The 12,792-nt window shown below is 54.6% G+C and overlaps 1 protein-coding gene across 1 annotated transcript; it reads left to right on the forward strand.

Annotated features, from left to right (window-relative positions):
* Window positions 1-520: 520 nt before the first annotated feature.
* KRT78 (keratin 78) lies at window positions 521-8,358 on the forward strand. The gene is made up of 9 exons (XM_030866912.2): window positions 521-886; window positions 1,247-1,461; window positions 2,515-2,575; window positions 3,048-3,143; window positions 3,976-4,140; window positions 4,500-4,625; window positions 7,183-7,403; window positions 7,985-8,019; window positions 8,099-8,358. The coding sequence occupies exons 1-9, from the start codon at window positions 521-523 to the stop codon at window positions 8,356-8,358; spliced, it is 1,545 nt and encodes a 514-aa protein (XP_030722772.1).
* Window positions 8,359-12,792: the final 4,434 nt, after the last annotated feature.

Consider the following 12,792-nt stretch of genomic DNA (forward strand, 5'->3'; position numbering starts at 1 on the left):
CTCCTCTCGAATGTAGGCCCTCCCTCGGGAAGATGCACTCCTCTGTCCAGCATCTGCAGGGCACTCAAGGGCTCCATCTGAACCCCCTCCATCTTCTTTTCCCTTTGAATGTGCCTCCCTTCTTCCCCATCTCCTCCTCCAGGAAGCCTTCCTTGAATGACCCTCAGGAAGTTTGCTCAGGGCCATCTCCCCCCATCCCCCAGCACTGAAATCCAGGTCTCTGGCTACTTCCTGGTCTTCAGAATGTGCCCATCCCTCCTATAGCCTGGGAGCTCTGAGGGCAGGCTCTGGGTCTCTTCCTTGGGCTCTGCACTTGCCAGGCACCTATTCCCCAGGCGTGTCAGAAGAGGCCAGCTGGAGTCAGTGACAGACACACTCAGGCCAAGAGCATCTTGCTCTCCAAGACCCAGCCCAGGCACGGGAGGAGATAAAAGTCTTGTGCCGTCCCGGGGCCTCAGGGCAGGAACACACACACCTTGAGGATCCTCTGTCTGTAGCTGTGAAACCTTCAGTCTCTGCCATGTCTCTCTCTCCCTGCCGGGCCCAGAGGGGCTTCAGTGCTTGCTCAGCCTGTTCTGCTCGCTCGGGGGGCCGAGGCAGGGTCAACTTCAGCAGCAGGAGCCTCAGTTCCTTTGGGGGGTGCCAAGGAGGCTCTTGTGGGAGGGCCTGGGGTTCAAGGGGAAGGCTAGGGGTGAGGTATGGGGAGGGGGTCGGTGGGCCTGGGCTTTCCCCGTGCCCTCCGGGAGGCATCCAGGAAGTGGCCATCAACCAGAATCTGCTGACCCCACTGAAGATTGGGATCGACCCCCAGTTCCAGGTGGTTCAGACTCAGCAGACCCAACAGATTAGAACCCTCAACAACCAGTTTGCTTCTTTCATTGACAAGGTGAGGGTGAACTCAGCTAAGCCCCTGTCTCTGTGACTCCCTCGAGGAACTGTTCTCGATGGACTTGGGAATGGGGAAGTCTGGTCTCCTACTAGTTTTCTAATCACTTCTGCAGCAAGGAAGTCCCTCCTGTGGTCTAACTGGAGGCTCTCTGGTTATGCTGAGGCTCTGTTTAATTAGTGTTTTGAAATTCCCTTTATAAAAATGTCATTATAATTCATTTAGTGTGTTGGAAAATATTTATCAAAGGCCTTAAAGGCTCCGGGCTGGCTAGAGGGTTGCTCAGGCTTTATTTCCCAGAGGCTGTGCCCAAGGAGTCTGGCAGGGGCTTGCCTCAGGGACCCGCTGTTTGTGCTGTAGGTGCGGTTCCTGGAGCAGCAGAACAAGGTCCTGGAGACCAAGTGGGACTTGCTGCAGCAGCAGGAGTTGAGTGACAGTCCCCAGGCCCTGCAGTCTTTCTTCGAGGCCTGTCTGTTCCAGCTCAGGAAGCAGCTGGAGCAGCTGCAGGGAGAACGGGTGTCTCTGGACGCCGAGCTGAAGTCCTGCCAGTACCAGCAGGAGGAGTATAAAGCCAAGTAGGCAAAATGCAGCATCTCCGTGGGCCCTGGATGGGGGCTGGGAGGGCTTGAATCAGGCTGTCAGCCAGAGGGCATCTCACTGCTGAGCTCCCAGGGTCACATGACCGGTCTCCCCTCTAGCCCCTCCGCATCCCCATTCCCTCTGATTCTCAGGGGGCCCCACCTGCTGCAAGTAAGTGGTCCCACAGCCCCTGATACCCAGGACTGGAGAGCCTCGATTCTAGCAGGCCCCAGTTACGAGGGCCACATTTCTGGTCAAGGCTGGCAGGGGCTTATTAAACAATGCTTATGTGGGTTTTTTTCTTGAGAAATTTCTGTTGAGCAGGCTGTGGGTCAAAGTGACTCAGACATTCTCTGGTCTCAGAGGTGGAAGAGAATTCATTAGTGGGAACATTCCTAGGCCTGTGGCATGACTCACAGGTAGGCTGTGGTTCTGGGTTCCCCGCCAGGTCACCTGGTGGTATGGAGAGAGCCCTGGACCAACAGGAGGCTTGGGGTTAGTGACTGTGAGCAAGGAATAGCTGTGTGGCCTTGGGCAAGGCATCTTACCTTTCCCAGCCTCAGTTTCCATATCTGTGGACTGGGAAAATGCCACTTGCCTTTCTTACCTTCCAGAAACATTGGGAACATTGCTCCAGGACACAGGTGGAAGGTCCTGGAAAGATTGGGGCCAGGAGACCTGTGTTTTAGATCTGCTTGGGCCACCTAATTATCTAGGACTTGGGCACATCTTGTAATCTCTCTAATAAAATCCAAAATGCCTGCTTCAGATGATGATTGTGAGTGGCAAGTGAGAAGAGTGTTTGAATGTGCCTTAGAAACATGAAGCAAAGTCGCCTGATGTCACAAGTCGACCTGGGCTGAAAGAGTGAAGAGGGACATAAGACATGACAAAGCTTCCTGATGGAAGAGTAGAGAAGCAGGCTGGTGGCGTGTCCTGCTTTGGAGCATCTAAAGCAGAGTGGCCTTTGCAGGGAGGGTGTACTTGGAGAGGGGCCTGGGCTCTGATGCCGGCACTCCAGGCAGCGTCTTTCTATACTTACTTGGCAGGTATGAACGGGAGGCCCACAGGTGCGCCACACTGGAGAAAGACTTCGTGGTCCTCAAAAAGGTGAGGGTGGGGTCAGCTGCTCTACCCGAATCCCGAGCATCCACCGTGCACAGAGCCCAGTCCTGGGCTGGGAGGGCAGTGGGTGGGAGATCCTCACGCACGACATGCTGTCACACTGCCTATAGGGACCCTCTGAGGAAATGGGACGTCTACGTAGACGCAGGGGGACCCTAGGACAAGATCCAACTGAGGGACTATGTGATGAGCCCTGGTGTCACTGTGGGAGAGGGTGGGGAGGGAGTGGAAGAAACAGGACTGGTTAGGATGAATCAGGGAAGGCTTCCTGAAGGTGGTGTGGGTCAGTGTCAGGCAAAAGAGAGAGCAGGGCAGGGCGGGGCTGGAGGAGGAAGGAATGGGAGCTGGAGATGGCCATGGGGTGGGTGTTGGGCAGTGTGTGAACAGAACTCTTGGGTCAGAGTGGGACCCCCAAAGAGGGAGTGGGGGTATATGGCTTTTATCTTCCTGTCCCCAGGATGTGGACGGAGTTCTCTCGAGCAAGATGGAGTTGGAAGGCAAGGTGGAGGCTCTGAAAGAGTACATCTGCTTCTTGAGGCGTCTGTATGAAGAAGTATGGATCACTAAGGGCAGAAGTGATGGTCTGCCAGGGGCAGGTGGCGGGAGGGAAGAGGACAGGGTGGGCAGGCTCCTGTGGCAATAGTGGGAGTGGCTGGGAGGTGAAGCCTGGTTAGAGTGAATTAGATGCCGGTCATTCAGTCCTTTGATAAACAGTTACTGAGAATGTACCATGTGAATTACTAGGTATTGGGGATACACCAGTGAACAACCAGACAAAAATCATGAAGCTTGCTTTCTATTGGGAGACAGACAATAAACACTAGACCTAGTAAATAAATAAATGACCAAGTATGTTAGAAAGTGATAAATACTATGGGAATAAGGAAAATTAGAACAGGGAAAGGAGGATTGGGAATGTGGCAGGGGGGTAGGGCAGGTGGCGATTTCAAATAGGGTGGTTGGCATGGCCTTATTTAGAAGACAAAATCTGAGCCAAGATCTGAAGGAAGTGAGGAAGACAGACACACAGTGGGGAATCTGGGATTCCAGGCAGAGGGTGCTGGTGTCTTTGAGGAAATGCAAGGAGGCTGCTGTGACTGGAGCAATGGGAACAAGAGAGAGGATGTGTTAGGAGGTCAGGGGAGTGATGGGGACCAGGTGATTTCAGACCCTGCTGGACACGTTCCTTTAATGTCCACGAGTCGTTGGACAGCCCTCAATTCCAGAAAAGGACACAGCCCCGCAGAGGGCAGGGTGTGCTCATTGTCACCTGGCACGAAGGAGGGCTGCCTCCGAAGGAAGAGGGCACTCTGCCCACCTGCCCGGGGCTCCAAGGGGAAAGGGAGCTGGGGGGCCAACGGACACTGAGTCAGTCTTCCCCACAGGAGCTGGGCCAGCTGCAGACCCAGGCCAGCGACATGTCTGTGGTGTTGTCCATGGAAAACAACCGCCACCTGGACTTCAGAGACCTCATCACCGAGGTCTGTGCCCGGTACGAGGAGATCGCTGGGACCAGCAAAGCCGAGGCTGAGATGCTGTACCAGACCAAGGTGCCAGGGCCGGGGGACAGGCACCATGCTGGAAATGGCTGGGTCTCCCTGCCTGCCCCCCCAGGGTGGTCGTCCACCTTGGTCCCGTTGGGCAGTTGTAATAACCTCTCTGAAGCACCAGGGCTGGGTGGGCACCATGTTTCCCCTCTCCAGGAGGGAGGCAATGCAGGGAAACTGTGGGAGATGAGCCCAGACTTCCGCAACCACATCCCACCGTGTCCTGGTTTTCCAAGCGTTTTAACCCGCTTCCCAAATGAGGATGTGAGGAGGCAGAGAACCGGGGCCATGGTGTTCCTCATGGTCTTGGGGTCAAAGGTGAGGGTCCTCTCCACTGACGGTGTCACCCCATCCCCCATCAGTACCGGGAGCTTCAGGTGTCTGCCCAGCTTCATGGGGACCGAATGAAGGGGACCAAAGTCCAGATCATTCAGCTGCAGCAGGCAATTCAGAAGCTGCAGAGTCAGACTGAGAACCTCAAAAAGCAGGTGAGGGTGCCAGAGCCCCCAAGCCCTCTGTCTTACCACCTTTGTGCCAGGGTCACTGCTGGGTTTGTGTGAAACTTTGATAACTGGCTGGGGGTTTGGCTAATTTGGGGTGGAGAGAACTTCAAGCCCCGTTTCAGAGGCGTTCAGCTCTCCTCCTGGGAATTCTAGCTGCATGGGCTCTGCACTGCCAACCCTGGCCCCAGCCCTCACGCTGCATTCCGTGTCTACATGCACATCTTGCTTTCAGCTCCTTGGGGAGAGGGTTAATTCATCTCTTTTCTTATCTCTTCTTTTGATACTTACTCGTCAAGCCCAGTAAGGACTCTAAGGCCACACGCTGAATTTCCTGGTCCCGTGTTAGGGAGGGAGAGTACCAGGATCTCAGGGAGCGGGGGACATGGGCAGGACGGTGGGGTGCCGAGACCCCCTTAGGGTCAGGTGATGCTGTGGGTGCGAGGAGCTGGGAGAGGTGGAGGGAGAAAATGGCAAGGGCAGGGAGGTGGGTTCCTGCTTCTCCTGGAGACCTGACTTCTAGGTGTGAGGATTACAGATTCTTAAGTTTTCAAGTGTCTTTGCCCTCACTTTCCCCAAGCCCAAAGCATCGTTTTTTTGGGATCAACAGAGGGTTGAGAGCTGAGACCACAGAGTCTGGCGGTTTCCTCAAGCACTTCAGCCTGACTCTCAAGCCATGGGTGGCCTGTCCACATGCAAGCAGGGTCTGCTTCTTGGAGCACAGACCATTCAAAGGCCAGACTCAGTCTCCAACCATTCTGACCTGCTCTCCTTCGGAGTGTGAGGAAGGACCTGAGATGAGGGTGACCAGGTCCTATTACTCAATTTGCTGCCACGGTGTTTTGCCCATAAATGTGGACTTTTTGCTCTGGAAGCTTTGGGGTTCTCTGGGGGTGTCTGATAAGATGCAGATTCCTGGGCTTCCCACCAGAGAGAGGGAATCTGAGTCTCTAAAGGTGGAGCCAAGAGGGCTTCCCCGGTGGTGCAGCGGTTGAGAGTCCGCCGGCTGATGCAGGGGACACGGGTTCGTGCCCCGGTCCGGGAAGATCCCACATGCCGCGGAGCGGCTGGGCCCATGAGCCATGGCCGCTGAGCCTGCGCGTCTGGAGCCTGTGCTCCGCAACGGGAGAGGCCACAACAGTGAGAGGCCCGCGTACCACACACACAAAAAAAGGTGGAGGCAAGAAACCTGCTTTCTCAACTAAGTTCACCCAGGTGACAATGAAGTGCGTGGAGTCTCAGAGACCAGTGGCCAGCACTTAGGAGAGTCACTATGTCCCCATGTCTGGGAAACACAGTCCCCCCTGCATAGCAAGGTGCCTTTCCTGGGAGAATCCTTCTTGGGGTCACAGCCCCCTCTCACTCCTCCTTTTCATGCACAAGCCTGATGAACTGAGGCTACAGTAAGAGTGGTGGACTGGGCCTCAGCTGTTCTGGGTTAGGGTCTCAGCTCCGCCACTCACCTCCTTTCCTAGCCTCAGTTTCTTCACCTGTAGAATGGAGACCCTGTTCCTCATCCATGGGGTGCTTTGTGGTAAGTGAAAGAGAGCCTTTAGGGAATGTCTTCTTTCTTGAACCGAACGTGAGGGAAAATCAACTAGATGGCTGATTGGACAGGGATGCTGTCCTTCCTCTAGGAGTTTTCTGTCGGATTGGAGAGGTGAGCACAGAGAATGTTTTTCAGACCCCAAACTGAGGCCCATGAGACTCTGACAACATCAGGATAAAGTATTTGAAATGGGGCTGTTCCAAAAGCCTCAAGGACACGTGGCCCTCAAGAGGAGACTTGTAGGTAATGACCCGTACGGGACGGGAAGAGCTTTAAGTACCCTAGGAGAGAGAAAGTGCTGCAGGGAAGGTGCTGAGGGTCGACAGGGTGGGGAGAAATAGGGGAAGATCATGGGAGAAAGTGGAGAAGGAGCTGCATTCATTTCCTGTGGCTGCCATACAAAGTGTCACAGACTTGGTGGCTTGAGAGAGCAGAAATCTATTCTGTCAGTTCTGGAGGTTAGAAGTCTGAACTCAGGTGCGGGCAGCCACACTCACTCTGAAGGAGCTGGGGGAATCCTTCCTCACCTCTTCCTGGCCTCTGGTGGCTCCGGAAGTTCCTTGGCATTCCTCGTCTGGTGGTGCATCACTCCCATTTCTGCCTCCATCTTCACACGGCGTCATCTCAGTGTCTGTCTCATCTTTTTCTTGGACACCAGTCACTGGATATAGGGCTCACCCTAAATACAGTGTGATAGCATCTTGAGATCCTTAACTAATTACATCTGCAAAGACCCTATCTCCAAATAAGATTATTTTCTGAAGTTCTTGATGGACCTGACGTTTTTGAGATGCTACTTAACCCACTCTGGGAGTTAAAGAAGCAGAAGAGGCAATACTCTCTTTGACAATGAGAAGAGCTGGCCATGGCCAGGAATAATTTTGAGCTCTTGAGATTATGGTCCATCTCAGCCTTTAAGTTATATCCACAGTAGGTGCTTTGGGAGTCTGTGTCGGGCTTACAGCCACTTCCTCCCTTATTTCTACCCCTCTCTAGAATGCCAAACTGCAGGCTGCCATCGCCCATGCAGAGCAGCGTGGGGAGCTGGCCGTCAAGGATGCTCAGACCAAGCTGGCCGAGCTGGAGGCCGCTCTGAGAACCGCCAAGCAGGACGTGGCGCGGCTGTTGCGCGAGTACCAGGAGCTGATGAGCTCGAAGCTCTCCTTGGATGTGGAGATCGCCACCTACCGCAGGCTGCTGGAGGGCGAGGAGAGCAGGTGGGGCTGGTCAGAGGGCCCTGAGGATGTGTGACGGAGGTGGGGGTGGGGGGATGCAAGGCCAACACAGAGTGCTGAGAGATTTCTTTCTTTCTTTCAAAATAAATTTATTTATTTATTTTTGGCTGCGTTGGGTCTCCGTTGCTGCAAGCGGGCTTCCTCTAGTTGTGGCGAGCGGGGGCTACTCTTCGTTGCGGTGCACGGTCTTCTCATTGCGGTGGCTTCTCTTGTTGCGGAGCACGGGCTCTAGGTGCGTGGGCTCAGTAGTTGTGGCGCACGGGCTCAGTTGCTCTGCGGCGTGTGGGTTCTTCCCGGACCAGGGCTCGAAGCTGTGTCCTCTGCATTGGCAGGCGGACTCTCAACCACTGCGCCACCAGGGAAGCCCCTCGGATGCTGAGAGGTTTCTTGACTCTGTGAGCCAGCGGGGGCCACCCATTCTGCTGGGAGGGATTTAAAATTGGGGACTGAGGATTTTATCTGCTCAGAGGGTGGCGAGCTGCTCTAAGAGGCTTAAAAGCACCTGGGAACATATTTTCTGCAGCCCTTCTTAGCATTTCTTCCTCTCGTCCTTTTGCCCCCAGGACGTCTGGGGAGTACACCGGTCAAGTCACTATCTGTGAGTATCAGGGGACTTTGGGAGAGGGACCCCATGGGGAATCGAGGACCTGCTGTGACCCTGGTGCCTTTCCTGGCAGCTGTTGGGCAAGGCAGCACCATCGTGTCTGGAGGAGCAGATGGTGGCCTGGTGGGCCCTTGTGGACTCGGAGGCGGGAATGGCAGCTTTGGGTCCAGCCGCTCCAGCATCGTGACCGGTGACTCCAACGTCATCCTGGGCTCTGGGCAGGGCCCTGTCTTGGGCTCTTGCTCTGTGTCCGGCTCTGCCTCCAGCTCCACCTGCTACACCATCCTGAAGAAGACGGTCGAGTCAAGTCTGAAGACGTCCATCACATACTGAGTGACCCGGAGGCCATTTGCTCCTCCCGCCCTCCCGCCTTCCTGAGCCCTCTCAGCTCTTCTCCCACTCTTATCACTCCCATCCCTGCATGGCCAGCTCTGTGTCCACTGCCCACAGCCCGAGCCAGCCCACAGGGGGCTCTGCAGAAGTCAGTCGGGTCCGGCCTGCTGTTCTGAATGCTTGCCCAGTCTGGCCTTGTTCCGCATACTGATTTGCATCTCATTTGTCCGCTGCCTACACTAACCAAGGAGCACAGCGCCGAGCCTCCAGCCAGGCTCGTCCTCTCCTCTCTCCACAGCCTTCAGCCGAGCTAGGAAAACTCCTGGTTGGGCTTGGCCAGACTGCATCCGCATCCCAAGGGAGAGGCCTGAGGCCCACTGACAAGAGCATGAGGGCTGGAACCAAGGGACACCATCCTTGCCCTCTTCAGCAGCCTCTGGGCCTCCATTTCTGTATTTCTGTCCAATTATTTCCTGTGAAATAAAGCAGCACCCAGTTCTCCTGGTAGTGGGTCTTCCTTTCGCTCTCCCTCCCCCTCCCCCCTCCCTCCCTCCCATAAATTTGATTGAGTGCCAGGACTAGGGCTACTCTGGCAAACAAGATCAAACCTATTGTGCCCTCCTAATGTGTCTTTCTCACCCCTTCTGTTCCTGGTGTCTCCTGCACAACCCCTCTGTGCTGAGGTCCTCTGTGTTCTGTCACTTCATCCAGTCCCCTCCCAGTGATGTGCTGGCTCCAGCTCCACCCAGGGTGGCAAACCTGGGTCTTGTCACCTCACCCCCATCTCTCACTTCTGAGCTTTAACCTGACCTTCCCCTGGGCAGGTTAATAATTCAGCAATGATGCTGAGCCATAGCCTTAAATATGTGTTGAAAGGGCCTTTAGAGGACAGGCTGCAGGCCAGAGATGAAGGCTCCTTTTGGCAATGTGCGGCTTCTCTGCCACTCCTTCCAGCAATTCAGCTCTGCCCCAGGATTGCACAGCTCACCCAGCAAAACAAAAGCTATGCAGCTACCCAGCTCACTCTCCTCAGGAGGCAATTTATGGAATATCTATGGTTGTTTGGGTAGGTCCTGTGGACATCTCACTCCTCACCCCAATCAGCTCATCAAGGGATTCTTTCCAACCCTCCACTATGCTCCCTGGGATGCCCTCCATCTCCTCCATCCCACTGATGTTTTAGTATCTCTTGTATCTTGCTCCCTGCTTAACTGCCTACAGTGGGCTCTACTCCTGACCAGGACAACCCCATTCATCCCTGTTCCTCCTTCTTCCCAAGTCTGCACCAGTTTTCGTCCCACCTGGAAACCTTCCCCAATTCTCCATGTCAGAATGCACGAGACCCTTCTTGTCCCTGGCACAGTCTGGCTGCACCCGTTGCTGTTCTTGGCTCTGTTTCTGTCCGGTTCTTGTCTGGAACGCAGGTTTCCTATTAGCCTGGGACCCTGGGCAGGCTCTTCTCCTGCACCCTGGATGGGGATCAGCAGCTCAGCTTGTGCCTGGAGGCTTGATGGGTACTTGGGACTGGAACTATGTCCCATCCCTCCTGCCCCTTGGTGCTTATCCTATCTCTGGGCCTGTCTGAACATGACCCTGGAAACATCTTCTCCTTCCCTCTTCTGCAGGAAGCTCTGCATGAAGCCGGGAGTGTGGGCATCAGGGCCAGGTGCTAAGAGGGCGGGAGGGTCACCTTCTCATTCTCCAGCAGCCCATCAGCTCCTGCACTGCTCCTTCCCTCTTCCCTGTCTCCATCTGGTCAACTCCCAACTCCATGGCCTGAGCTGCAGGAGGTCACGCCATTGCCCTCTCCTTTATGGGGAGGCCAGCCCTTTTCTCAGACCCACAGTTCTCTCCATCAAAAGTATCTAAGAAGGAGCTTTTCAGCCTTTGCCTTCTATGAGGGAGACATGAGTGGGTAAGCACATGGCCCTGGAGCTAGAATTCCTGGGCTTGAATGCTGGCTCTGCTATTCACTGGTGGTGTGACTTTGACCAAGTACTTGACCTCTTTGTGCCGCAGTTTCCTCACCTGTGAAAAGATTTTAGTAATAATGATACCTACCTCACCGGGCTGTGTGGGGATGGGACCATTCAGGGTCCCAGAAGGAAACCAATTTACCCAAGATAGTTCAACTAAATGGACTTTAATGAAAGGATTGCTTACAGAGGTGTGGATGTGGCTGAGGGCACAAACACAGGATGGAGAGGCCAGAGGCAGGCAGTTGTGGGAAGCCATTGCCACCCACCCCATCCCCCCACTCCCCCTGAGCAGGGGTGGCCAACCTTTGGTTTGTCCAGGGCCCAGGGGTTTTCCGGGGTGTGGGACTTTCAGTGCTAAAGCAGGACAGTCCCAGGAAAATCAGAACGAGATGGTGGCTCTGAGTAGAGCTGAAGAGACAAGAGGAAGAATGGATGACTGATTGGGTGATAGAGGTGCGGGGATGGGAAGAAGCTGTAATCACAGAGGAAGGCAGTCACCTCTGGAGCAGGGAGGGGGCCAGGAGGAAATAGCCACCTCTCTCTCAGATCTCCTGCTAGTGTCCCCTTCTTGGCCAACCCCCTCCTCCAGAAGCCAGAGAAGCAGGGAGCAGCCTGCAGGGGTCAAGGAGGTCCGGAATGGATCGGGGGCAGAAAGGATGCAAACGGAGCATCCCCAGCGTAGGGATTGGATGCATTACTGCATGGAAAGTAAGTGCTTAATAAATGACGACTATAATAATTATTCCTATTAGATGAGAAAGTGCTGCCCTGGATGGGGCTCCTCACGGGCAGTGGCTGTTTTCTTCACCTCTGCATCTTTCCTATCGTTCAGCCTGACTCACGTTGGGTGCCTGGTTGATGCCATAGGCTGTCTCCCCTCATCCTTTCCATAGTGGCAGCAGCGCTCTGTCCCCTCTGTCCTTGCGTCCTGTGCAGGGAGAGCCCCTGGACAGGGGAAGGTCTCAGAGATGGAAGCCCTTGGTCCAAGCAGTAGAGGTGGGGAGGGAACCACGCCTCCTACACTAAGGAGGTCTGAGTTTGGGTGTCCTGTATAAAGATGAGTGGAGAGTTGGACGGGAGGAGGCACAGTGGCTCCGTGCTGTCTGGGCTGGGACTGGTGAGACTGTCTCCAAGCAATAACGGTTAGAGTGGGCCCTGGGCTGCCTGAGCGCCTGTTACCAGCTCCCGGCACAAAGCCTGGCACAGAGCACCAGGTAAATACTGGAGGATGTCAGTCTCTGGGGAGAGGGGGAGTGTGTGTTTGCAGCTGACTCTACTGTCACCATCCTGGCTGCGCCTGACTCAGATGGCTGACATCACTCCCTTCCCCAGTTGCCACTGTCTCCCCCTCTCATGCTCCGTGGGGAGAGATAAGGGAGCTGAGAAAGTGATTATAGCCTCGAGGACAGGAGACAAAGGTTAGTGGAAGTGATGGCTCAGTTCTGGGACGGTGTGTCAGCAATTTTTTTTTTTCTGTTCTTCTGCCTCATTTATTCTGCTATTGATTCCTTCTAGTGTATTTTTCACTTCAGTTATTTTATTGTTCAGCTCTGTTTTTTTGTTTTTGTTTTTGTTTTTCGGTACGCGGGCCTCTCACTGTTGTGGCCTCTCCCGTTGCGGAGCACAGGCTCCGGACGCGCAGGCTCAGCGGCCATGGCTCATGGGCCCAGCCGCTCTGCGGCATGTGGGATCCTCCCGGACCAGGGCACGAACCCGTGTCCCCTGCATCTGCAGGCGGACTCTCAACCACTGCACCACCAAGGAAGCCCTGTTTGTTTGTTCTTTAAACCTTCTAGCTCTTTGTTAAATATTTCTTGTATCTTCTCTGTCTGTGCCTCCATTATTTTTCTGAGATCTTGTATCATCTTTACTATCATTACTCTGAATTTTTTTCGGGTAGAGTGCCTATCTCCATTTCACTTTGTTGTTCTTCTGGGGTTTTATTTTGTTCCTTCGTCTGGAACGTATTCCTCTGCCATCTCACTTGGTCTGACTTCTGTGTTTGTGGTCCCGTGGACTGCAGGATTGTAGTTCCCCTTGCTTCTGGTGTCTGCCCCCTGGTGGGTGAGGCTGACCTAAAAGGCTTGTGCAGGCTTACTAGTGGGAGGGACTGATGCCTGCCCACTGGTGGGTGGAGCTGGGTCTTGTCCATCTGGTGGGCAGGGCCATGTCAAAGGGTGTGTTTAGAGGTGGGGGCCAGTGATTTTTGAAAGGATTTCCCTGGCGGACCTTGCTTATAGGCAGAGGTGAAGGGGCCCAGAGAGGTTGAATGTTGCCCGAGGACATACACCTCAGTGGGGATTCATCTCCCAGCCCAGCTCCCCCAAGTGCCTGGTGTTCTAACTCTAGGCAGGGAGAAGAATCCTTCTTGGGCATTAAGGGACTAGTTCTGTGAGCACCTTCACCCCATCCTCCATGGGAGGCTGGGTTCAACTCCTTCAGGCAACTGGGAGCC

Source organism: Globicephala melas, chromosome 10, assembly GCF_963455315.2.
Source record: "Globicephala melas chromosome 10, mGloMel1.2, whole genome shotgun sequence".
In the NCBI taxonomy this organism is placed as follows: Eukaryota; Metazoa; Chordata; class Mammalia; order Artiodactyla; family Delphinidae; genus Globicephala; species Globicephala melas.

What these genes read in the sequence shown, in the direction of transcription:
- KRT78 (XM_030866912.2), top strand. Translation starts at nt 521, where the DNA reads ATGTCTCTCTCTCCCTGCCGGGCCCAGAGGGGCTTCAGTGCTTGCTCA. An exon ending in CAGGAGGAGTATAAAGCCAA is followed by an intron (nt 1,462 to 2,514) that starts GTAGGCAAAATG and finishes CTTACTTGGCAG; the next exon opens with GTATGAACGGGAGGCCCACA. An exon ending in TGAGGCGTCTGTATGAAGAA is followed by an intron (nt 3,144 to 3,975) that starts GTATGGATCACT and finishes TCTTCCCCACAG; the next exon opens with GAGCTGGGCCAGCTGCAGAC.